The sequence below is a fragment of the Urocampus carinirostris genome, chromosome 9 (assembly GCF_059441175.1).
Source record: "Urocampus carinirostris isolate Australia breed hairy pipefish chromosome 9, RoL_Ucar_1.0, whole genome shotgun sequence".
NCBI classification, from domain to species: domain Eukaryota; kingdom Metazoa; phylum Chordata; class Actinopteri; order Syngnathiformes; family Syngnathidae; genus Urocampus; species Urocampus carinirostris.
The window spans coordinates 7926227-7953931 of NC_142357.1; the positions used below are offsets into that span (position 1 = coordinate 7926227).

At 38.1% G+C, this 27705-nt stretch overlaps 1 protein-coding gene across 1 annotated transcript in view; it reads right to left on the reverse strand.

Moving 5' to 3' along the window:
- Nucleotides 1–254: 254 nt before the first annotated feature.
- Nucleotides 255–27705, reverse strand: part of zc4h2 (zinc finger, C4H2 domain containing) — a 30941-nt gene continuing 3490 nt past the window's right edge. Inside the window, exons 3-5 of the mRNA XM_088344435.1 lie at nt 26412–26584; nt 16564–16726; nt 255–4912 (exon numbers count right to left, since the gene is read on the reverse strand). Coding sequence (XP_088200561.1) covers nt 4799–4912; nt 16564–16726; nt 26412–26584 — 450 coding nt within the window. The 3' untranslated portion in view covers nt 255–4798. The remainder of the gene's footprint in view (nt 4913–16563; nt 16727–26411; nt 26585–27705) is intronic.

Here is a 27705-nt window from a genome sequence, read left to right on the forward strand (position 1 = left end):
CAGGTTCCTTACCAAAACAGTTAAAAAAAAAAAAAAATTCACTGCAAATTCTGCTGGAACTAACAAAATGCAATTTAGGAAAGCAAACATTTTGGTTTGAGAGAAAATGTTCTTGATTGTGTCTTTAGCGCTTTCAGCTCATCTGGAAGGAAATTTGGACATTGTTTGCATCCAGGGTGTACCTTTTCCAACCCATGTCTGCTAAAACTAGCTTAGGGACATGAAATGCAACTCAGGAAAGCAACAATTCTGGTTGTAAGTTTAATGGTTCAGGAGAAAAACATTTTCTTTTGTGAATACATTTTCGGCTTGTGTATTATTTTTTTCTCATTACAGGAAGATGAGACGTGGGGAGTCTCCAATTGTATCACAGTAGTCGTCCATTTTGGAAAGTTTCACAGATCCCTTTTTCTTTTTTACCGGTCTGGTTTTGTGGCTTCGTTTGTCGCCTCCTTGCACACATTTGAAGCCTCTCGGCTTTTGATTCTCACTCCACGGGGCGTCTGACTTAAAGGAACACTTCTCGAAAAAGACCGTTGGACGTGTGGTATTGCTACACGATTAACAAAAGGACTACATCCTGTGCCAAAAGTCTGGATTCATTTCTGAGGTTTTGCGGATATAAATAACACGTTTGAGTACAAAAGGGACATTTATTTTCATATCACTGTATTAAAACTTATAACACAATTAGTTTTTCCCAATATGGTTGGCATTCACTTTACCACTGTCAACATAAAACATGATTTAATTTAATGTAGAAATAACGCCTTTTTTGGGCACATATCACAACGGACATCACAGAAGCACGCATTAAAAAAATAAAGAATCTACAGTACATCATTAAAGGAAGAGGTGTCCAAACTTTCCACTGAGGGTCACGTGCAAAAAAAAAAAATAAGAGTAGCGGGGGGAAAAAAAAAGCCAATCTGATTTTCTTTTTGGTGTTACTACACAAAAAAGCAGCCGTTTATACATTTTTAACTTTGGGTTGAAAAAAGTTATTACGCGTGCTTAGTCCATTTACTGATTGGGGTCAGTTTTAAAGGGACAGTGTGTATAATTTAGTGCTTTGTATCCGTAAAAAAAACATACAAAAAAAACAACAATACTGATTCAAACAAGCAACAATACAGCACATGAACTATCATTTAAACCTGCATTTTCTTAAATACTAATGTGTCAATGAATTAACATTTATTTTACATGATATGAGCCTCTGAAATAATTATCCTCCACCTTGCTGCTATGGGTACCCAAAAACCTCAAAAAAGCTGGGTTAAAAAAAGAGGACGAAATAGTTTGTTTTGGTCACTTTGAGTCTCCCGAGTTTGTATTCTCCCTTCTTCTTTTCGGCACTCGTTTTCAGCTGCACCGCACCATACAGGGACATATAGTGGTCAAATAATACACACATTTGCTTTGAGAACACACAAATAGTATATTTGCCTTGTTCATTTTTAGAACTAAATTTTCTTTGTGCGAACGGTAGATAATGGGGGGGGGGGGGAATGGTACTGTATTTACAGTCGTCCCCCGATATAACACGGTTCACTTTCGTGGTTTTTGCTACAACACATATTTTCATCAAGCATTGTGTTCTGATTGGCTAGACAGAGAGTAGGTATAGTGTACAGTACGTTTTTAGTTTTTTCTTTTTATTTAAATGTATACAAAAGTATTCTATTGTATAATAATCGGAACAAAAATAGTAAATGTTTCTACTCCACCCATTCACTGATTCACTGCCAGCTACTTTCAGAAGAAAAGACCAAAAGTCAGTTTCAAAGAGTTTATATTTTTAACAAGACTTGAAGAATTGTGCCTCTACGTGAAATCCAAAGATTAAAAAAAAAAACCTTTCCCCACAAAATAAAGGAAGAGAAAGAATATCATCTTTTCAAACGACAACAAAAAAGGACATGTGTTAACGGACTTTGTCCGTCACGGCTTTATTTTGGAACGTATCCGTGCAATAAACGAGGGCTCACTGACATTTTTAGGATCAATTAGAAAATTGAAGTGGGACTCAGATATACTGGACTGTCTCAGAAAATTAGAATATTGTGATAAAGTTCTTTATTTTCTGTAATGCAATTAAAAAAAACAAAATGTCATACATTCTGGATTCATTACACATCAACTGAACTATTTCAAGCCTTTTATTATTTTAATATTGCTGAATTTGGCTTACAGCTTAAGAAAACTTAAAAATCCTATCTCAAAATATTAGAATATCATGAAAAAGTATACAAGTAGGCTATTCAACTAATCACCTGAATAATCTTATTAACTCGAAACACCTTGCGAGGTTTCCTGAGACTTAAAAACACTCAGCTTGGTTCAGTAAACTAAATCACAAGTATGGGGAAGACTGCTGATCTGACTGCTGTCCAGAGGACCATCATTGATACCCTCCATCAGGAGGGTAAGACACAAAAAGAAATTTCTCAAAGAGCAGGCTGTTCACAGAGTGCAGTTTCAAAGCATATCCACAAAAAGTCTGTTGGAAGGGAAAAATGTGGCCGGAAACGCTGCACAACCAAGAGAGATGACCGCAGCCTTAACAAAATTGTGAAGAAGAGCCGTTTCCAGAATTTGGGGGAGCTTCAAAGACAGTGGGCTGAAGCTGGAGTCCAGGTATCAAAAGCCACAGTTCACAGACGTGTCTGGGAAATGGGCTACAATAGCCGTATTCCCATGGTCAAGCCACTTCTGAACTCAAGACAACGGAAGAAGCGTCTGACTTGGGCTATGGAGAAGAAGCACTGGACAGTTGCAGAGTGGTCCAAAGTCCTCTTTTCAGACGAAAGCAAGTTTTGCATTTCATTTGGAAGTCAAGGCGCCAGAGTCTGGAGAAAGGCTGGAGAGGAGCAAAATCCAAGTTGCTTGAAATCCAGTGTGAAGTTCCCACAGTCAGCAATGGTTTGGGGAGCCATGTCAGCTGCTGGTGTTGGTCCACTGTGTTCATCAAGTCCAGAGTAAATGCAACTGTGTACCAAGAGATTTTAGAGCACCACATGCTTCCATCTGCTGAAAAGCTCTATGGAGATGAGGATTTCATTTTCCAGCATGATCTGGCACCTGCCCACAGTGCCAAAACCACCAGTAACTGGTGCACTGACCATGGCGTCACTGTCCTTGATTGGCCTGCTAATTCCCCTGACCTGAACCCCATCGAGAATTTGTGGGGTATAGTTAAGAAGAAGATGAAAGACACCAGACCTACAAATGCAAATGAGCTGAAGGCCGCTATCGAAGCATCCTGGGCATCAATAACACCTCAGCAATGCCACAGGCTGATTGCCTCCATGCCACGCCGATTGATGCAGTAATCCGTGCAAAAGGATTCCCAACCAAGTACTGAGTGCATCAATGGACATTTTCAAATGTTTGATTTAGTTTTGCTGTTATAAAATTATTTTTTTACTTGGTCTGAGGAAGTATTCTAATATTTTGAGATAGGATTTTTGAGTTTTTTCAGCTGTAAGCCAAAATCAGCAATATTCAAATAATAAAAGGCTTGATATAGTTCAGTTGATGTGTAATGAATCCAGAATGTATGACATTTTTGTTTTTTTAATTGCATTACAGAAAATAAAGAACTTCATCACAATATTCTAATTTTCTGAGATAGTCCAGTATATACGTGTCTCCTAATAAGATAGTAAATATACTGTACTACCTCATGAGCAGATAATTAGTGTATAGAATGTCATAATTGCCGATTGGAATCACCTGTGCCTGATCATTTGGCGCCAAACACTGCAGGCTCTGATTGGCTCCCTGTCCCTACTTAAACCCAGTCCTGTCAATCCCCAGTTGTCAGTCCGTCAACGAACCTCTGCCCCACAAGACGTGGGTTTTGACGCGGTCCTGTTTCCTGTTGGTATTCCCTGTCCGGTATCGTTCCCGTCTATTTTTGTCCCGTTTATTATTCCCTCCAGTTTTCGTTCCCGTCTGGTTTGTCCTGTTTATTTTTGATATCCTGTTTCGTCATCTATCATGTCTGTGCCGTCCTGTCCCGTACCAACCCTAACTGTCCGATATCAATTCGGGCAATTGGTATCGATCTTGTCGGCCTCTTCCTATCATTTCACGCCAGACTGGTGCCTAACGTGCATGACTCCCCATTTCCCGTAAAATAAAAGGTGTGCGTAACGTCACGCGTTTGGGTCCTGATCCTGTTCTGGTACATGACATAGAAGAAACCAAATGGTGATCTATTGCTACCTACTGATATGGATGAGTGTTAAACATACCCGTCAATTAATATATTTTGATCATTTCAAATTGAGTAGAAAAAATTTTGTACAGGTATTTACTAGACCGATTTTGTCCTGCCCCTCTCAGCTCGAATCCGGATCGTCTAAGTCACCGGTAGCAGACGACAACGTCCTCCTAGATTGCTAATATTGTCGAGGTATTTTTCACAGTGTGTATTGCTGTGAGTGAATAGGTGCCGCGTCTTGTTTGTTCATCATCACTTAAAAAGGGGAACTGCTATCATAAGTAAGAGGAGCAATTGGCAGAGGTTGACAGGTAAGCATATTGACCCCAAGGCACAGTTTGGACACCCCATTTCTAAGGCAATAAACACGACAAATACAAATGACAGTTGTGTTCCCTTATTTTAGGACTGAAGGATAATAAAGCAAGTTAGGAAACCATACAGTTGCATATAACACACAAGTAACACAGGGGGAAAAACACACACAATGTAGTTAAGCCCCGATCCTCATATCGATTAAGGTACAGTACCGATATTACATTTAGCCAAATGCTAATCCTGGGCCAGCTACTCGTCCGGCTTCCTTTTGGGCTTTTTGGGATTGCGTGAGCGGCTTTTGGCCTTGCAAAGTGGGCAGATGGGAGCGTTGCGGTGAATCTGCTGGTGGCACGATAGGCAAGCCTGTGAAAAGAGAGAAACGTGTTATGTCTGAAAACACAGAACGGAAAATGCAAAACACCGCCGTTGCCGTCCGATCTGACGTGTTTCATGTTCACTACGCCGGTGCAAGAGTATGTGATGATCAAAACAATGGCGGGCTACTTTGTTTGGACTTACAATACGTCATTAAGTAAGGTCAGTAAAGCCACGTAGACGTTTACAATTGCAAGTCTTTACGATTGAAAATATACATCTTGCCTGTTGCATTGAAAAATGTGGACTTCTTTGCTTTTTATCCACCGTTTTTTCGAATGTTTGTTGCTGATAAATGTTATTAATCTACTTTTCATTGCACTATTATTACAAATGAGGCCGGTTGCCAAGCACTAGCTCGGATCTATTTTGGGCTATTTAGCCTGACACTCTTTCTCTTCTAAGTGTTTATTACTCGTTTGTCCAATTGCAAACAATGTTTACTACGTTGGTATCAATGACAACAAAGACCATTAACATTATGAACTTTTTTTAGCCGAGAAACACCGGTATGCACCATCCATCCATTATCTGCATTGCTTATCCTCAGTAGGGTCACGGGGGTGCTGGAGCCCATCCCATCTATCTTCAGGCAGTGGGCAGGAGACACCCTGAACTGGTTGCCAGCCAGTCGCAGGGCAAACAGGGACAGACAACTCACTCGCTCATCCACACTGAGGGACCATTTTGACCGGTTAATTAACCTGACGTGCATGTTTTTGGAATGTGGGAGGAAACCGGAGTGGTTGGAAGAAACCCACGCAAGCACAGGGAGAACATGCAACCTCTGCACAGGAAGGATGGTAACTGGATTTGATCCCGTGACCTCAGAACTGTGCCGTGGATGGGCTAATCACTCATCTGTCGTGCGGCCCTCCAGTTTGCACTGTTCTACATATTTTGTACTCTTTCATTAAAAGGATAATAACTGACCGCTCGATATCACTGTATTATGTAGTGGAACCAAGAACCAGTGGAACAGAGCACAAGGAAGAATACAGACTACGGAGATACAAAGGGACCAAACTGCACAGATTTCCTTCTCAATATTTATGCTCAGCTGTGAAGTGACAGCTCAGCGCCACTACACAGCAGTGTTTGCATAAGTATGCCAAAGCGTGGATTTGAGAAATAAATGATCCCAAAAATGTTTAAGATTTGTTTTTTTTTAAATACAGTGGCTTGCGAAACTATTTGGCCCCCTTAAACTTTGTGACCTTTTGCCACATTTCAGACTTCAAACATAAACATATAAAACTGTAATTCCTTGTGAAGAATCAACATTAAGTGGCACACAATCATTAAGTGGAACACACTTTATTGGATATTTTAAACTTTTTTAACAAATAAATAACGAAAACATGGGTGTGCAAAATGATTCAGCCCCTTTACTTTCAGTGCAGCAAACTCTGTCCAGAAGTTCAGTGAGGATCTCTGAATGATTCAATGTTGACCTAAATGACTAACAATGATAAATGGAATCCACATGTGTGTAATCAGTACTATGTATAAATGCACCTGCAATGTCATAGTCTAAGAGGTCTGTTTAAAGTGCAGAGAGCATCATGAAGAACGAGGAACACACAAGGCAGGTCCAAGATACTGTTGTGGAGAAGTTTAAAGCTGGATTTGGATACAAAAATATTTACATAGCTTTAAACATCCCAAGGAGCACTGTGCAAGCAATAATATTGAAATGGCAGGAGTATCACACCACTGCAAATCTACCGAGATCGGGCAGTCCCCCTAAACTTTCAGCTCATACAAGGAAAAAACTGATCAGAGATGCAGCCAAGAGGCCCATAATCACCCTGGATGAACTGCAGAGTTCTACAGCTGAGGTGGGAGAATCTGTCCGTAGGACAACAGTCAGTCGTATACTGCACAAATTTGGCCTTTATGGAAGAGTGGCAAGAAGGAAGCCATTTCTTAAAGATATACATAAAAAGTGTGGTTTAAAGTTTGCCACAAGCCACTTGGGGGGGGGACCAAACATTTGAAGCAAGGTGCTCTGGTCAGATGAGATCAAAATCGAACTTTTTGGCAACAATACAAGACGTTATGTTTGGCATAAAAGCAGTACAGCTCATCACCCTCAACACACCATCCCTACAGTCAAACATGGTGGTGGCAGCATCATGGTTTGGGCCTGCTTTTCTTCAGCAGGGACAGGGAAGAGGGTTAAAATTGATGGGAAGATGGATGGAGCCAAATTCTGAAAGAAAATCTGATGGAGTCTGCAAAAGCCCTGAGACTGGGGCGGAGATTTGTCTTCCAACAGGACAATGATCCAAAACATAAAGCAAAAGCTACAATGGAATGGCTCACTAAATAACATATCAAGGTGTTAGAATGGCCAAGTCAAAGTCCAGACCTCAATCCAATTGAGAATCTGTGGAAAGAACTGAAAACTGAACACGCTTTCCATCCATCCTCACTGAGCTCGAGCTGTTTTGCAAAGAGGAATGGGCAAAATTATCGGTTTCTCGATGTGCAAAACGGATAGAGACATACCCCAAGCGACTTGCAGCTGTAATCGCAGCAAAAGGTGGCGCTACAAAGTAATAAGTCAATGGGGCTGAATCATTTTGCACACCCACTTTTTCGTTTGTATTTGCTAAAAAAAGTTTAAAATATCTAATAGAGTGTATTCCGCTTCAAGATTGTGTCCCACTTATTGTTGATTCTTCACAAGAAATTACATTTTTATGTCTTGAGATGTTTGAAGTCTGAAATGTGGCAAAAGGTCACAAAGTTCAAGGGGGCCCACATAGTTTCGCAAGCACCTGTGTGTTATTTGGTTTTTCAATAAAAATAATAAATCTTAGCCTATTTCAGGAGAAGGATAACAATCATCAAAATCAGAATCTTAGAATATTACCATATTTTTGGACTACAAAAAGGGGCCTTGGACTGTGAGGCACACCTTTAAAAACTGCCTTTTTGCACAAAAAATATCAGATATAAGGTGCACTTGATTATGGGGTGCAGATTTAGAACTATTTTAAGAGCTAGGGTGTAAAAACCAAGTTAAAAAATGGTTTTACCACCAAAATGAAATGATTCATTTATACATGGGTACTCTAAGTCAGGGGTCTCAAACTTGTGGCCGGGGGATGATGCAGTCCGTGAGTTGACATTTTGAGGCCCCCGCCTTAATACGAAAATTAAAAGGGACTGTGTATCAAGAGCCTGCCAGTGGTAAAATAAATAAATATATTGATTTTTTAAAAAAGCAAAATATGATAATACCTTTTATATTTGAAATTACTTGTAGTTTAAGACATTTGCATTTATTTTACACAACATGGACTAATAGTCCGCCATCTTACTGCTAAAAGAACCACACACAAAAAAATAACCTTTTTTGTTCTTCTCTTCCCCTTTTTCTTTCCTTCTCTCATTTTTCCACCTTTTTGTTATGTTTCCCTTTTATCTAGGAAATAAATAAGTAGCTATGGTCCTTTTTGGTCACTTTAGGTCTCTGTAGTTGATGTCCTTCCTTGTGCTTTGTAGCACTTTTTTGGTTGCATTATTTAATACTGCGACATCTAGTGGTCAGATAATACACTGTCCTTTTCACGTAAGTGCAGCCCATGCAAATTATGGATTGATTTATTAATGGTTGATTGACTTTCATATTATTTTTTTAATGTTTTGTGTTTTAATTGTATGTTGTGAATCAAACTTGGTTAAAAGTGCAATGGTGAAACATTTTAGATCAGAGGTGTTCTGGTGGAAAACCCGATCCGACTCGAGCTTTGACGGCCCCCAAGTAAGTCGAGTTTGAGATCCCTACTCTAAGTAGTAGCATTTCATTGGAATGATGCGTTTCCAGTTTGATTAGGGGACGATTTTTATTTTTATAATACTACCCTTGATTTTTTTTAACTCAGGTATTTAGCTTGTACATTTTCTAGCACCATCAGAATAACACTTTTTGAAGTTGTGCATTCGACAGTAACTTCTATTCAATGTACCCTACCTTCTGGAATATAAGGTGCCTTTGAATTTCTTGCAAACTATTTTTCATTCAGTGAGCCTTATAGTCCTAAAAATATTGTAATTCTCACTAGTGTTCTGTTTTACCATTAAGGTAAAAACATTTTTAGTTGCCAATTAATCGACAAATACTTGACAGATTAATCAAACATCCTCTCTTTTTTGTAGAAGTACTTCCTTCCAAGTATGCATTATTAGCAGAGGAGTAGCTAGCTTAGCCAGCAGCTGATAGCCCTCAGGTTTGACAGCAAACTGCAGCGTAATTCCAGAACTATTTCAACAGGCAGACGAGAAGCACACTGAATGTCGCCGTATAGCTGAAAATGAGATCTACAAAGCACAAGTAAGAATACAAACTACAGAGACTCAAGTGACCAAACCACACAATTTTACTTCTCATTTTTTTACTCAGCATTTTTGAGGTTTTTGAGTATCCGTAGCAGTAAGATGACAATTACAGTATGTCATAGGTGAAGCTCAAGGTTACGGAAGATAGATGCTAATTTGTTGACCTAATAGTACTTTCTTTTTATATTCTTTAACCTGCTATTTATATCAGTATTGCTCTTTGAAGGGATTACAAAAGACCCCCTTTTCCCCAAAAAAGTACAGAATGTGTAATGTTCCTTCCAACAAATCATGCAGATAATGTTTCAAAATATTCCACGCCCGTGGATCTCGAGGAATTAATTTTCAATGTAGACATTTTGATCTCCTATCACCAGATGACCACAACAACCAGAACAATGGCGTTCCCAGTTGAACAATAAATGGCAATTGCAGTATACAGCGAATGCATAAAGCTCATCGTCGCTTAAAGTAATTGGAACTTAGCTGACCGTGTCACTGGGGGACTTCTGACCATTTGCCCGAGGCATGTGCTTTGATCGTCTTAAGCTGCGCGCGGGAAGTTTACCTGCCGTATTGTATAGCGTGCATACCTTTTTTGTCTTTTGCTTCATTTTAGGTATGTGATTGTGACTTCCCCTTTTTGTTTTCTTGTTTTTTGACATGTGTCTTGAAATCAACATAATATAGTCCAGATAATTCCCCATTAGCATGGGGACTCCCAAAGGCTTCCAGGATTGTTTGGTCTAGGTTAGCCCTGTTAGCAGTTGCCTAGCTGGCTTGCCTGCCGTTCTCATTGTTTTTCTCCTGGCTGGGTTAGTGTTTGTTGCCATTTCCCCCCCTCCCTGTTATCCTGGCTGCTTACTGCATGCTTTTATCCGACCAGCCTCCAGTTTTCAACGATTTGCCATTTTTAGCAGCCGGCTAGCCTGCCGTATCCTGGCTGTTAGTGCTCTATACGTTACTTTTGCCGGTTCACCCCATTTTGGCTGCTCGCCATTTGTTGTACCATTGCTGTAATCGTCTGTGACACAAGGCCTAGGCATTCTCCATAAGAACTACCAAAACCTGGCTAAAACACTCAAAACCTTTTTGACTAGTTTACATGTAAACCAATATGGTGACTGGCTTGCTAGGGTACTGGTGTGCTTCACATGTAATCAGAGCTCAGGAAGTCGAAGACGAAACAAACCCTCTTAAAATGCATTATCTCTGAAAATAATTACAATAGACCCATTAACACATACATACACACAAACAAATGATTATATTATACTGGACTGTCTCAGAAAATTAGAATATTGGCATAAAGTTCTTTATTTTCTGTAATGCAATTAAAAAAACAAAAATGTCATACATTCTGGATTCATTACACATCAACTGAACTATTTCAAGCCTTTTATTATTTGAATATTGCTGATTTTGGCTTACAGCTGAAAAAACCTCAAAAATCCTATCTCAAAATATTAGAATACTTCCTCAGACCAAGTAAAAAAATAATTTTATAACAGCAAAACTAAATCAAACATTTGAAAATGTCCATTGATGCACTCAGTACTTGGTTGGGAATCCTTTTGCACGGATTACTGCATCAATCTGGCGTGGCATGGAGGCAATCAGCCTGTGGCATTGCTGAGGTGTTATTGATGCCCAGGATGCTTCGATAGCGGCCTTCAGCTCATTTGCATTTGCAGGTCTGGTGTCTTTCATCTTCTTCTTAACTATACCCCACAAATTCTCGATGGGGTTCAGGTCAGGGGAATTAGCAGGCCAATCAAGGACAGTGATTCCATGGTCAGTGCACCAGTTACTGGTGGTTTTGGCACTGTGGGCAGGTGCCAGATCATGCTGGAAAATGAAATCCTCATCTCCATAGAGCTTTTCAGCAGATGGAAGCATGTGGTGCTCTAAAATCTCTTGGTACACAGTGGCATTTACTCTGGACTTGATGAAACACAGTGGACCAACACCAGCAGCTGACATGGCTCCCCAAACCATTGCTGACTGTGGGAACTTCACACTGGATTTCAAGCAACTTGGATTTTGCTCCTCTCCAGCCTTTCTCCAGACTCTGGCGCCTTGACTTCCAAATGAAATGCAAAACTTGCTTTCGTCTGAAAAGAGGACTTTGGACCACTCTGCAACTGTCCAGTGCTTCTTCTCCATAGCCCAAGTCAGACGCTTCTTCCGTTGTCTTGAGTTCAGAAGTGGCTCGACCATGGGAATACGGCTATTGTAGCCCATTTCCCGGACACGTCTGTGAACTGTGGCTTTTGATACCTGGACTCCAGCTTCAGCCCACTGTCTTTGAAGCTCCCCCAAATTCTGGAAGCGGCTCTTCTTCACAATTTTGTCAAGGCTGCGGTCATCTCTCTTGGTTGTGCAGCGTTTCCGGCCACATTTTTCCCTTCCAGCAGACTTTTTGTGGATATGCTTTGAAACTGCACTCTGTGAACAGCCTGCTCTTTGAGAAATTTCTTTTTGTGTCCTACCCTCCTGATGGAGGGTATCAATGATGGTCCTCTGGACAGCAGAGAGATCAGCAGTCTTCCCCATACTTGTGATTTAGTTTACTGAACCAAGCTGAGTGTTTTTAAGGCTCAGGAAACCCTCGCAAGGTGTTTCGAGTTAATTAGATGATTCAGGTGATTAGTTGAATAGCCTACTTGTATACTTTTTCATGATATTCTAATATTTTGAGATAGGATTTTTGAGTTTTCTTAAGCTGTAAGCCAAATTCAGCAATATTCAAATAATAAAAGGCTTGAAATAGTTCAGTTGATGTGTAATGAATCCAGAATGTATGACATTTTTGTTTTTTTAATTGCATTACAGCAAATAAAGAACTTTATCACAATATTCTAATTTTCTGAGACAGTCCAATATATATTTGTGAAAAAAATATGTTTTAGTATTTGGGTATCCCTTTAAATGAATGAGGTTTTTTTACCACTAGGATGAGGCAAATAATACACACAGTCCTTTAGAGATAATGAAGAGTACATGGAAGCTTCAGAGGATGAAAGTGTCGATAGCAAATTGCTAAAGCTGGAAAGCACCTAAAAGCTATTCGTAAAAGCTATTCGTAATACTATCATGAGGGCAAAGAAAGGTTGTCAATATTAATAGCAAGAAGTAAAAATTTAGACCTTCATTTTGACAAAGGAAGTATAGTAATTGGTTGACATCTTGTCATATTAACAGGTAATTATGAAATTCAGAGGTGTATCCATCAATGATTTTGTGTCGGTTATTAGCAGTTTCCTAATACTTGTAGTTAGCAGAACAAGCCGGAGTTGTTGCGAAAACACTAATTAAGTCGCCTGCTGGGCTGACATGAATGATTCATTTTTCAAGTCATTTTTGCTTTGTGTTGGCCCATTTTTGCAAGGACATTTGATTATAGATCTGTTTTGTTGCTTTTCATATTTAAAGCTTTCCAAAGACATATCAATATTGTATAAATGTGCCTGTCATTTTTAATATTCATTCACTTCTGTTTTAATTAAGTAACTAAAACGGATCAACCCCGCGACCCTAATGAGGATAAGCGGTGCGGCTAATGAGATGAGATGAAAACGGATCAAATCACTTCATTAACAACAATTATAACAGGAGATGAACTGTAACTGCGAATCAAAACTGCGTTCACGAGTCAAAACTTTAAATAATTCATAAATCTTACCAGATTTTTAAAAAAAATCTACTTTCACGAATTATTCTGAGCAATTATTCTTGGTGAAAAACTGGAAGAGATGATGGTAATGGACCAAATATATTTACCAAAGCCAAAAGAAAATTACAAGATATGGTGAAGGAAATAAGATTCATTGTCACGGCAACAATTGTGTGAAGTAACATGTAGCATAAGTCATTTTATACCCAAAGAAGGATTCACCGCATTAAAAACTGTAATAACAGTCAGTGGTTTTACGACATAATGCTGTGCATGTTTGATCTTCCTGTTTTTCAGTATAAATTGTAGTTAAATTATCCCACAAAAGTAAAAAAGTCTCAGCAGACATATTCAAAGTGTAATTGCACAACCACTGCAGTAGGGGGGCAGTGACCAAAGATACAAACAGCACTAGCAGCTCTACAAAGAGTCTCTTAAACTATTTGCCCCAAAATGATCATATTTGTAGCCGGGGACGTGAGTCAGGGGGAACAAAGTATTTTCTACTTTCTGGGGAGAGTCAAAATGTCTTGAGAGGGGATAATGTCAATCTGATGCATTGTACTAATGATCATTATACACATGCAAGTATTACAGAGTGCGGACAGGTTTGCTCTGATCTTTTAAAATCGTGTTCGTTTTAGTTCAAAAATACACACGAAATAAGTAAATGCGCAGAGCATCAAAATTAATTTCCCTGTTTTTTTGTATAACATATTTTCACAACGACATATGCTTGTCTGCGTGCTTAGTTAGTGTAAGCTGGGCGTAGGAGAGGACAACATGATGGCAAAGGAGACAAAGATAAAATAAGGGTAAAGGATTGGCACCTAAAGGTAAAATATTAACGTGTGGATCACATATAATGCCCACGCCTTATCGGCAAGTGTGTACTGAATACAACAATGGCACACATGATTAAGACTGCGCTTTTTAGTGCGGTGTGCTTTATGATTGTGATAATGCGATAATCACTGTCAGTATAAACTGCTTTACTCTTAACAAAGTAAACAAAACAAAGAAAAACATGTGAACTTCCAACTGAGTTCAATTAAATATTATGTCTTGTACTTTATTTACTGTACCTTGCAATGAATTACAGACGCTGCCCTACTTACAACGAGATTGCTCGTAAGTTGAATTTGTTCGTAAGTTGCTTTAGTGCTATATTTTGTATGTTTAAGGTTTATAAAAGTATGTTTAAGGCTTGTATTAGTAACCTGTATTGTTTTGTACTAAAAAATAAACTTTTCATAAAATAATATGCTTTAAAGACAAATAAAGTTAAGTGTAACTTACTTTTGGAAGATGCGCTTTAAGATCGGTGGTAAAAAGAGGCCGAAAAAAAAGCGTCCCGACCATTTTCTCAACCGCATCAGGCTTTCTTATTCCACTCTCATTTAAAAAGAAACAAGTCGCCTCTTCTTTACACGCTACACCAACCATATTGAATGAATGCACGAGATATCAAACAATAAAAACGTCCAAGTTCTTAGCGCGTTACCGATACGGTACACCTTGCCCATGTTTACACACGAACCAGGAAGTAGAAGCCGGATTTCTTCTTCGGGGTGGATGCTGGGTGACCTCTTACAGAGCTATGCAGTGGAAAGAAGCACTACAATTCTGTCCTCCACTCGGAAAAAGGTCCACACAATACAAAACCTGACATACAGCAATGACCGGATATTTTTCGACATCCTGAAAAAAAATGTTCGAATCTACCAAAATGGTCGTAAGTAGGGGAGCGCCTGTACACTTTTTTTCTGCCAGAAAAAAAATGATGAGTTGTAATTTCAAAATGCCTTGGATATTTGGTTTATAATAGCACTGTTTCATTAAACCCCCCACATTTTAATCCTAAGAACTTTTCATCGATAAATATAGCTCAATATAAAGAGTGAGTGTTATTGGCCAGCTGAACAGGAGCATACAAAAAACTACGATCAAAGATGGAAACCATCAGGTTAAATTTTATTTCCTATGGATACTTTTCTGGAAATGTTTTACTCGAAATAAATAACAGAGCAACTCAATAATGCAAAACAGGAAAACATTGTAGAAATTAATACAATTACAAATGAGGCATTAAGGCAATAAAAGTCAAACTAAGTCGAGGATTTAAATGAAATGTATTTGATGTATCAACAATAATATTTACGAGTATATAATTTTTCTCTTTTTTTTCTCCGGTTGTTTGATAGCCAGTTTGAGTGTTTGTGTGATGCACGTTTTTTTACTTTTGTTTTTTAACTTCAAAGAATACATTTGATTTTTTTAAGAGACATGTGCATTATTTGACCACTACATGTAGCTGTATTGTGTAGTGCAACCGAAAATGACCAAACCTCAACATTTTTCTTCTCGTATTTTTCCCAAGCCTTTCGCAAGGTGTTTGGTTTGTGGCTATCCGTAGCAGCAAGAGGGCAGACAATCGTCTCAGCTTCCTCTAGATAAGCCACATATTAAGTTTTTTTTTTACCACAAGGAAGCGCTATATAATACACACTGTCCCTTCAAAGATAAAATCTAAGGAAAGAAATGTAAATTTAAAAAATGGTGACAGAAAAATGTATTGTAAATTTGTTTTGCTCATTTACTGGTAAAAAACGTGAAACAAATGGATTGGTTTTAAATGGGGCGTCGACATGTTATGAACTACAAACAGCCGCAGTAACTATTAATGTTTAGAAACCTTATTGAAGTTGGGGCATTTTTACAATTTATAGTTTAGAAAGTCAAATCTTGTAATTGGTTTAAAATGTGTGAGGTATCAATTCTCAAATTGTGTCACCAACATTTTTTAGAACACCCCGTTTTTGTATCGTTAGTCCAATCAGACTATGTTGTATTATCTTGTCAATAGTTAAATTTTTCTGTGGTGCGGGAACCGGTAAATGGCATGAACTGTTTTCAATGGTTAATCTTGGTTCACAGATTCCTTTACCACCTGGCTGGTCGAGTCACAACTAAGGACGTGACTTAGTCGGTCTCTGTCCTCTCCTTCTTGCCCCATGGTCCGTAACCTGGAGAATCTTAGCCAGCCCTGATAATCTTGTGATATGACAGTGTGTCTGCGCACAGTTGACATCAGTTCCTTGTAGGGTCCAATGTGCACCCCTTCATTTGTCAAAAGGGCTTTGTAGGTGATAGCTAGAAGTTTCCTGTACCAAAACATCGCCATGACCTGGATCTTACCTTCCACCTCTGCAATAAGAGTCTAAGACTCTCAAATAAAAAATAAAAAAAATAATGAAGTAAACGGCACTTGAATTAGTTAGATATATTTTTATATTTCTCTTCAATGTTCCCGTCTATTCAGATGGATTTTAGCCTGGCAAGTGTGGCCGTGTTTTGAGCTATTCTGGCCATAATTTCTTGTTGGTATCTTATGATATGAAAGCTCCAAGCTATTTAAAATTTGTGACAAATTCAAACTCTTGGTAGATGATGGTGATGTTTGTGGAGATACCTTGGAGGTTGTTTAACATTACCTTGTTTTTTACGTGCTTACTTCCATCCCATGATGGGATGCTGAATGATGAATACTGATTTTGTTTTATGAGCTTGCCCGCAAAGCAAACGAAACGCGTTGAGTGAATTTTGCGGATACCTTCATGGGCGGCGGCTGCTGTCTAAAGGTGGCCGTCTGACGGGCGTCTTGTTTCCGGGACACCTGAAGCTGCTGAGCGGCGGCTGCGGCCGCAGCAAGGGATTCCGGGATGGCCGGCTCGTGCGGCTCTTTTTGCCACTCCGCTTTTTGCTTCTCAAAGTAACTGTGGAAGCAGTAAAACAGACATGTGAGTCTCATCGGCAGAAACTCACTAACTCCATTAACACTGAAGAGAACGAGCTCACTTATTTTATTCTTTCTTTTTTTAAAGTACTATTACGGACCAAAGTACAGCCAGTGAGAGTATTTTAAAGTCTTTGTGCATGAGCTGGAAGGAAAAATGAAAGTGATATCCTATTTCATTATGCTCTCCGATTTCATTCAGGATTTGTTCGTGATGGAGTGCAATTCACTAAAGACCATATCTAATGGCTGGCTTTCCTGAAACCAAATCCATCAACGGTAACACGTATTAACATATTGCATCAACACAATACAAGAATCTTCATTAAATATGTATTCTCCTCCAACTGTGTATTTCAAATTGATTTTGTATTTGATCTTTTTTTGTGCACCTCCTTTTGGTTCGTAACACCCAAATGGCTTAAGAGGTGTGATTTAATTTGCTCTATCACGCCTTCAAGAGGCCAATTTGAATAGAAAGTTGCCAATAGGGAGAAAATGAGTGCAGAATGACTTTTCCATCAGTAGCTGAAGCAGTCTAACTTGAGAACAGACTGAGGTTCTCAGCAACGGATCGATGATCAAAGTCTTGCCACCGGCTTCTCGATTAGAATTTGGAGTTGTTGTGTTAGTGTGTTCCCAAATGAGCCAAGCAACAACCAATATATGCAGATGCGCTGCTTGGTCCTAACCACAAAGACCACAGATGAAGCACAAGTTCTGCAATCAGCATTGATCTGCTTCATAAGTGTAAGCCACTGATTTTTGACCTTATTAATAAATTTCACTAAATGTATAATGCATAGTTGGATCCACTGTACAAAAACATTATGGGGACCAATCTTGCCATATGTAAAACAAAAAAACTGAATAAATTCATACAAATATATATAAATGAACAAGAAAATTGTATTCAAATGTGAAAGGCAACATAGTTACCTGAGCATTTCACAAATTGGTTCATCTGTGATGAATGAATTGGCAATTGATTCAACCCTGATTATTCTTTGGCACTCATTTACGGTGTCACTACACAATACAGCTACAGTACATGTAGTGGTTAAATAATACACACGGTCACTTTAAAAAAAATCAAATGTATTTATTGAAATTAAAAAACAAAAGCAAAAACCAGTTTGACCTAATGTAAAAAACATGTTGTGACACAATACATGACAAAGTAAATGTCAAAATAAGTGATGAAATGCATAATTAAGTTATTTCTTCTCTCATATATTTAGGTATTACGTGATGTATTCATGTGTTCCTTTTTTGTATGGCTTACATTTGTAGGTATTCATTGTTTAATACATTTCTATACGATTTTGCCAGGCCATATGCAGGCACTTTTTAATTGTCGTTAAAACAATATTATACATAGTAGTACAGGATTAACACAAAGACTTAAAATAGGAAAAAACATATAAAAAAATAAATAAAAAGAATATCAGAATAAATAGGCGTCTTCACTGAAATATGCCACTTATCATTGGAAAGCTTGAACTCTTGGGATTCAAGATATGATGACCATTTCAAAATGTACTCATTACAGAAACATCACGCTCAGTCTGAAACGAGGTACCCAAAAACTATAAAGCCGATACAACTCACTCAGAAAGTGCTGTAGTATTCCACTCATGAAACTATTCATAAACATGGTCTAGTTACATTCACGCGAGTCAAGTGAATCCAAGTATAGTATGGAGTATAATATTTACTCGAAAACAAACAATAATGCATATAGATGAAAAAAATTGGACTAAAAGCATTCCTGCATTGTTTGACGATCCTTGCTGAAATCGGTTCCTTTCGGTCCATAATTCCCCTTTAAAAATAAACACTCATCAGATGATTTCCAAAATGGCTGTTAGCCACTTTTGATCGACAATTGGCCAATTGCAAGCTTATTTTCACAGTCCTTAGCCTGCCAAACCCTATGAATGCCTGTATCAAGAAAATCGACATGACAACTGTGGTAAAAAGTGACCGATTTAAATGTTGATTGACACATTGGTTAGCCAATGAAATTCCCAACATCATTTTATGTACAGTGCCTTGCGAAACTATTTGGCCCCCTTGAACCTTGTGACATTTTGCCACATTTCAGACTTCAAACATGAAGATATAAAACTGTAATTTCTTGTGAAACATCAACAAAAAGTGAGACACAATCATGAAGTTGAACACATTATACTGGATATTTTAAACTTTTTTAACAAATGAAAAACGAAAAAGTGGTATTCTGCCAGCTGTTTTCGAGCTAAAAATTCCATGTTACACTCTTTTGCAGTGTCTGTTCCAACTTAGATTTACAACTAGTAGCACTTGCAGGGATTATTTCAGAGTCTTACATTTCAAAGGAGACCAAAATCGTCCATATTCTACAAACGGTTCAAGACCAGAATTCAATTTACTGTGGGTATGTTTTGGATTGGGATTGGAATAAAAAAAAAATCCGAAAATTATTTTTAAACATTCTGAAATATGATTTCCAGTGTTTGGCAGCTCTGCGTTATCTTCTAAAAAAGACCTCTTAAACTATTCATATGCAAAGGTGATTGTCCAAAATTATTTTCGACAAAAAACGATGTTCTGGGTCTAATCGTTGCACTTGTTTATTTCATTGCATTGTTTAAAAGTAACATTATACTGAATCTGTGAGCAAATATAATAGTGACAGCAACTCTTTGCAACTCTGTAAAAATACGCTTTGTTTGAAGAACAGGGTAAACTAAAAATTGTACTATGTCACTTGCAAAGGTCAAACATTAAAAATCCCAAAATTCATATTTTAACGAGACGCGCAAGTCTGAATCGACATTTTGGATCTTTTGCCATTTTAAAAAGCAAAGTCTTCCCTGAAAACACAGTCTACGTGGTCTTTGAAAGCACCGCAGTTTGCCAGCGGCTACTTCGTCTGGGAGAGGCGTGGTTTTTGGGAACAAAGTGTCCTACTTCCTGGTGAGAATCATCTCTACCAAAATAGCTATTTTATAAAAAGGCATCACTCTTGTGTCATAAGTAATATATAATAATTGAATGCCTTTACTTTAATCAGGCTTTTAATCACAGGTTGTGTGTCATTAAAATCTACAATAGACACCGGAGGTCTCCAACGTGGACAACTGAGGTGCCCGCGGACCTATTCTGAAAATCGTGCTGGGCAATTGTTATTTTTCAGGTGAAATTATTTTCTTAGTGGTTGACGGAGTCTATTTGACTGTACTTCAAATAATTTACTTCATTCTATCTATCTACCTTGGTCATATCCCTCAAGAGGGGTGACCGACAGCAAGACAAACACATACAATAACAAAGAAAATAAAAGGGAAAAAAAAAAAGCAAAAAAACACACAAGATTTTTTGGACCATGGCCAACCCAATTGCCCAAACACCCAAACAAGTTAGGCACCTCGGCACCTAAGTTGGTCATGCTTTCGTCCCTCCAGATGAAATGGGACACCATAAAGCGGCCATGTCACTCGGGTCAGGGTGACACAACACACTCTTTTGTTCAACAGCAGGGCTCGACAGCTTTCACTGGTTTACCCCTGCCGCATCATATGGGTTCCCAGCCCATCCTTAAGAACGCGTCCAAAATCCCAATATCCTTTCACAACACCTCTCCACTCCTTTCTATCACCAACAAAATTTACTTTATAATGACAGTAAAACATGATAAGTTGTTATTTTATATTTCTGGCACTAATTAGTAACAAAAAGTATCTCTGGGCTTGAAAAGGGTTGGAGACCCTTGGTATACACTCTCAGTGTTTTTCAACCAGTGTGCCGGTGCACACTAGTGTGCCGTGAGACCTTGTATAGTGTTCCCAAAAAATCAGGCCATTATTCAGTATTTTTGCTATCTTCAGGCGAGGAATTGTAATAGTCATCCATATCAGTAGGTGGCAGTAGATTTGTATATACTTTTTAAATACTAATCTGCTCATGAGGTAGCATGGTACATTTAATAACTTAATTTGTTTAACAAAGCGGTTTAAGATTGCACTGTAAAAAATAAAAACATAAATAAAGCACATCATTCTTTTTAAGTATTATTTTCTTTTTTATATACTAATTACCTTCTTATGAGGTAGTACAGTGAAATATTCGACATAATTTCATTTTCAAACATTTTCCACAAGCGGTGTGCCTCTGAACTTTTTTATAAATAAAAGTGTACATTGCTTCAAAAAGGGTTGAAAAACACTGCACGATCTACACATTTGTTTGGCTGTGGAAAATATGAACGGTCACTAATGGAAGCGTTTAGCTGGGAATCCTCAGTTAACAGGCAGCCTAAAGAATCTCAGTGTGGATTCAAACATTTTTTTGTTAGTAGATAAACTAACGATACAGTAAAATTCAGACATGCCGCCAATAACCAGGCAGGGTAAATTATTCTTGTTAATTTATGAGTCTCAAAAGTAACGATCCCATGACTTTATTGGAACAAAATTATCATTGCGAGAGCCAAAATGACCAACCTCCTGTCATTAATTTTGTTAAGCGGTGTGTCTTTGGAGGGCATAATGAGTGCTCCACTGCAGTCGATACTTCAGCTACCTTTTCACAGCTTAATCCTACCTGTTAGTTAGATCACCTCATTACTTCTTTATAGAAGGCTGTGTTAACACTAGTTGACACTGCTTTATTTGTAAATGATCAATTCCTCCTCATTCAGATTCAGATTCAGATTCAGATCTACTTTATTGTCATTCTAGTACACGTGTATACAGAACGAAATGTCGATGGATCTGACTCCCACAGTTTCCCTCAGTGTCCTTCAGTGTACAGATATAAATAAAGCTGTATTGTGTTATTTACCATAGTGCCGATAGTGCAAGAAGAGACGCTAACCAGATGTGCAGGATGGGCAGTCAGGTTAACAAGTCAGGTACACAGTACCATTATATTGTAAACAATAACACTGTAAGTAATAACACTGTAAGTAACATTGACAGGCTGTATACTACAGTTACGCGCTGGGCGTGCAACCTAATATGAAGAAGCGAGTTGAAATTTATCCCAGATGACAGAGAGCGAGACAGAGAGAGTGAAAATTTGGGCTGGAGTGGTTGCCGCTGAGGCACATATAGACAAATTATTCATCCACACCAGGGGATAGTTTTAATTGTTTCATTAGCCTAACAAACATATTTTTTAATGCACAGGGTGCATTGATGTTCAATCAGGGGAGGAAGGTAAGGCTGTGCCTAACCTGTCATAATGGAAATATAAAATATATGAAATGCTTCAATTTATTCAGTGTTAACAATGTTTCTCATTTAAATTCACCATTTTGGGATTTTATTTTCAAAATTGCTGAATTTTCGCACTGTGAATATCCATGCATCCATTATCTACACCGCTTATCCCCACTAGCCTTGCGATGGGGCACCCTGAACCACCCAGCCACATTACAAATATTATTGATCCAATTAGTACACAAGGTATTACTGTGCTTATTGTCTGCAGATATAGAGCGAGGCACACATTTATTTTGGCTCATGGCAGGAGGCAATATTGAGACCAAGAATTCTGATTTGACACACACGTCAGAACTGAATCATAGAATCAGTAATAGTACTTGCAAGTTTAAAGGAAGACTGTATTTGTTTTTCTGACTGCATCATTTCCCTGCTTATGGAATCTCTAACACCTATAAGTCTCTTATCAGCCTCTTGTTTTACATTTTCATTAGCCTTTGTATGTGTCTTTCATGTAGATTTATTTATTTTCTGGTATATTTGATTAGTTTTTCCTTGCCCTCATGTAGGTTTCAGATCAGGGGATGTTGTATTTGTGCTCAGAGCAGCCCTTTGAGAATTTTTGTGATTAAGGACTGTAAAAATAAATAAAACTAGACTTAATTGTCCCCTGCCCACTGCCCGATGATTGCTGGGATGGGCTCCAGTACCCCCGCGACCCTACTGAGGATAAGCGGTGTAGCTAATGAGATGGGAGATGAGACTTAATTGAGGACTGCCTAGCTATTGGTGCTTTTATTCCAATGGAGCAGCACATTTATAATTTACGAGTGAAAGTAAGACAATTAAAAAAAAATATGCTGGAGTTAACATGTTGCTTTCTTATTCTGTAAATCAAATAAAGAATAAGTTGAAGGTTCATCTATTTGTAAATCTGACTGCCTCACCAACATCACTGAACTTTCAAATCAAGCTATGACAGCCATTTACAGATAGGGTTAATAAATATGAGGACATCAGCACAATTCTTGTTTCTTACACCAAACACCAGAGCCATAGATTTCACATTAAACGAACGAACTAGACTAATTGTCAGGTGCTGGCTCACTGGACGGTCCAAACTTAAAAAGCTGAATTAAATGAGAAATCCTTGCGCTCATCTATAAAGCAACAAATGTTCATGCACCATTCCCAACACCTTATAGGCACGGTGATGCTTTATCAAACTTATTGGAGCGTAACGCTCCGAGCTTTATGTGGGACTTACTAAAAGTAAAATGACAGCTACAAAACTAAGTTGAACTGAGGAACCATTTTATAGACATGTGGTTACTGTAAAGATTAGAAAAAACACTCACGCAAGCACACACAGGGTTAGGCAATGTGGCAAAATATTTTTCTAAGAAAATCAATCTTTTTTTTTTATATACTTTTACCAATAAGGTCATTTCTGCCCATATTCCTCTAATGTTTAACAAAAAGAAGAAGAAAAAAACTGTATAAAGCTACTATGCTCTCTCTCAACAGATTTGAATCTGAAAAGTGTGAACGTGCAAAATTGTATCAAATGTGCATACATGCCTGATTTAAACAAATTACACTATTACCACTCACTATTACCCCAATGTGAGACACTTGACCACTAGATGGCACTGTGCTGTCTGGTACGAGTGAGGGTCAGTGATACACCGCGCAGCGTAGTGGCAGGATGTTGGACATAAATCGCGCCGATTTAAGTGTGTAAAACAAATACATGTCTCGACCCATGATTTTTTTTTTTAATATATAAAAATTAACATTGATATGATGGTTCATGAATTTTTTTGCTTAGTACTGAAATCAATGGTTTTTACTGCTTTTTTTCTGTGCCACTTGGAGGCACTTAATGTAACACACTGTCCCTTTAAGATCTTAGCACACCGGCCCTCAAAAAAAAATGTGGGGGGCTCTTGTTATATGGTAAGCCCTTCCCTCTGGGTATAACATCTCACATTTGATCATCATCATAATAATAATGATTCCTTGTATTTATAGCCACTTTTTGCACGCATTTAGTCAAGTTCAGATTCAGATTCAGATCTACTTTATTGTCATTCTAGTACACGTGTATACAGAACGAAATGTCGATACATCTGACCCGCACAGTTTCCTTGATAGATAGATAGATAGCTAGATAGCTAGATACTTTATTCATCCCCGAGGGGAAATTCACATTTCCAGCAGCATCCCTGAGCTGAGAACAATACAAAAATAAAGCAAAAAGAATACAATATAAAAATACCCAGTGTGACGTGCAAATGCCCACTGTAGCGTGTTATATAGAATATCTAAATAGTGCTACACAGAATACATATTGCAATACAATTCGGTAATATGCAATGTAGGTGGTGTGGTTTAATGTGGGCTTTTACTCTGCCGGGTAGAGTTAAAGAGCCTCATGGCATGAGGAAGAAAAGATCTCTTCAGTCTGTCCGTAGTACAAGACAGTGACAGCAGTCTGTCGCTGAAACTGCTCTTCTGTCTGGAGATAATGCTGAATGCACAGATATAAATAAAATGTTGCATTGAGTTGGAGTATTGAGTACTAATAATAGTAATAATAATAGTCAAGTTGTTTTATTTTTACAGTAAAGCAAAACCAAAAAACTGACCCGTCCTCACACAAGCAATCTGTGCCTATGTATGGACTTCGGATTTTGTGCGTACACTCACTTGCATCACACAGAGGTTCTCTGTCACAGCTATATTTAATATCATAATATGAATAGATAAATAGAATGAAAAGCCCTATGAAACGCATTACCAAAATACATTAAAATATAAGAAAACACTGATTGCTTAGAAGAATGTGGCTCATTAAAACTAACTTGTATTCTTAGGCCACATGATACTTTTTATTTTTTTCTCAAAAAGTGTGAAATAAATGTGTAATAACCACAAAATGAGTGCTGCATTTGATTCTTATAAATTCAAATTTGAAAATAAAAGCAGACATCTGAATACATTTCCAATTAATGCTGATAAAACAATTTGCTTTTTATTTTTTTTTAAATGAAAGACAAAAAATTGTTTTGTGATAAAATCATGAAATGGGCCCAAAATGCCAAATTGACTTTTGGGTTTGACACCCGAGTATTACAGGCAATGGTGTCCTAGAATGTCATCATATCAAATGGTTTTGGCATCCCATATTTTCTTTCTTTCTTTCTTTTCATAACCATCAGAACCAAATAAGTCTTATATGGCCCGACCTTTGTCTTCTATTTTCAGGGATCAGAATGGAGATTTTCATTTTCAGCTGAAATAGCCAGGGTCCAGGGCGGAGCCCGGTGGGGGGCTCAGGGGGGCGAAGCCCCCCTGAAGTCAACAGCATTTATCTTATTTGCTATGTGAAAATAAATAAATAAAAAATAATAATATATTGACATTAAAAGCATTCGTAATATTGAACATGATCATGATGATACAAAATAATCTATTTTAATCATGTTTATAACAAATTTTAAATTTTGTTTATCCTGTTCTAAATATTGTATAAACACAAAAGATAAAATCATTTCATAAATAAATAGATTTATAAATACCTCAGATTGGGATTTTCTGTCACACAGGGGAACCAGTGGTTGACTGCTGCTAGTATTTGAAGTGGAAGGATTTGAAACGGCCAATAATGTTGAACCGGTGGCTGCCGATTTTAAATGCGGATCCGAGTGCATAATTTGATCGCCGGCAAGCTATTTTTGCTTTGTGCTTGTTCATTTTAGCATGATCGATCAGTGCCACACAACCTCGCGTACCATAATTGATCAGATCGACACAGTATAGACACTTTGCTTTCCCTGGAACATCACACTTTGCGACGAACTGGCTCAAAGTTTCTGTAACTTCCTCGATCTTTGCGCCGATTTTAACGTTTACTGTGACAGTCTTCTCCAGCCATGACCACTTAAATGTATTCTTGATTCCTTTATCAGTCTCGGAGACAAAAGCCTCGTCTTCTTTTCTTAGTATTTTCATATTTACTTTTTCAAACACTCATTTCACCGTTTGAAAAGACCGGAAGGAGCGCCATGTTTGAGAAAGCCAATGCTCTGAACAAAAGCTCCGCTGATTGGTTATCAGCGAACCTATCGACCAATGGTCTAAATGCTAACTTGGGGTGATGAAACAGTCACGTATCATACCTCACCCCCCCCCCAAAATATTTTCTCATCGAATTTAGACGATTTACGGGAATGACCTTTGGGGTTCAAAAACAGCGGAAATCCGCGGATCCGCGGAAAATTCTGATCCCTGTATTTTTAAAAACACATATTGGGTGTTCCATTGATTTTTATTTTCCAAAGCGTTTAGTCTCTTTGAATTGTTTGCAGATTTTCTTAATTTGCAAGTCGGCCCCAATGATCTATAGCCTAGGATTGTGTAGGTGTGCATGTAAAAGTGTGTTTTACTGACTCGAGAGAGAGCTTCTCCTCTTCTTCGTTGAGGTGAGGGAGTCTATGCAGTCCCAAAGTCATCCTCAATGCATCCACATGCTCCTTCAGAGGTTTGTACTCATCATGCAGGCGGCGGGTTGTTTCCAGAAGCTTGTTTAAGTCGTTTTCAGACTGCTTGATTGTACTTTCCATCTTTGGAAAAAGAAAAACACACAAAATTCTGAATTTGGCTAATAATAATTTGGAAAAAGATATTGTTTTCTTGTCTCCCTATATAAAAGTTAATATACAGTGCCTTATGAAAGTGTTGCCCCACAAGAACTTTTTGAAATACAGATGCTCCCCTACTTACGACCGTTCTACTTACGTAAAACGGTAGATACGAAGATTTTTTTCGGGATGTCGAAAATATCTGGATATTGCTTAAAGTTAGAATTTGTATTATGTGCACCTTTTTTGGAGTACAAGACATTTCTGTAGTGCTTCTTTCCACCACTACCGGCGTGTGGTGGCGCTGTGAGAGGGCACCCAGCATCCACCTTTAAGAAGAATACCGGCTTCTGCTTCCTAGTTCGTGTGTAAACATACAGTTCTACATGTACTGAATCTCCAGCGTGCTCAGAAGTTTGACATTTTTATTGTATATTATCTTGTGCATCCATTCAATATGGTTGGTGTTAAGTGTAAAGGAAAGGCGAGCCGTTTCTTTCGAAATTAAAGTGGAAAAGGAAAGCTTGATGCGGTTGAGAAAATGGTCGGAACGCTTTATTTCGGCCACTTTTACCACAAAGGAGTACCTCTTGAAGCAAATGTTCCAAAAGCAAGTTAAACTCAACTTTTATATCTTTACAGAGCATATTATTTCATGAAATATTTATTTTTAGTACAAAAGAATACAGGTTACTTATACAAGCCCTAAACATACTTATTCAAACCATAAACATACAAAATATAGAACTGAATCAACTTACGAACAAATTCAACTTACGAACGATCGCCCGGAAGTAGCCATGTTTTAGGCTTCAAACTTACAGATAAAACAATACTCAAAACATTCTCCAAGTATCAGCAACATGTGAGACATAATTATTTGATATTGTGTCAACAAATTAAAAAATGAAAACCAGGCGTAGCCAAAATATTGCCCCCTTTGAGTTAATACTTCTTTGTACGACCACCTTTTTCTGCGATCACAGCCATAGTGGGTACTTCTCTTAAGTTTTGCACATCTTGAAACGAAAATATTTACCCATGCTTCCTTACAAAGCAGCTCAAGTTTCTTAAGGTTTAATGGTGATCATTTTTGTGCACTG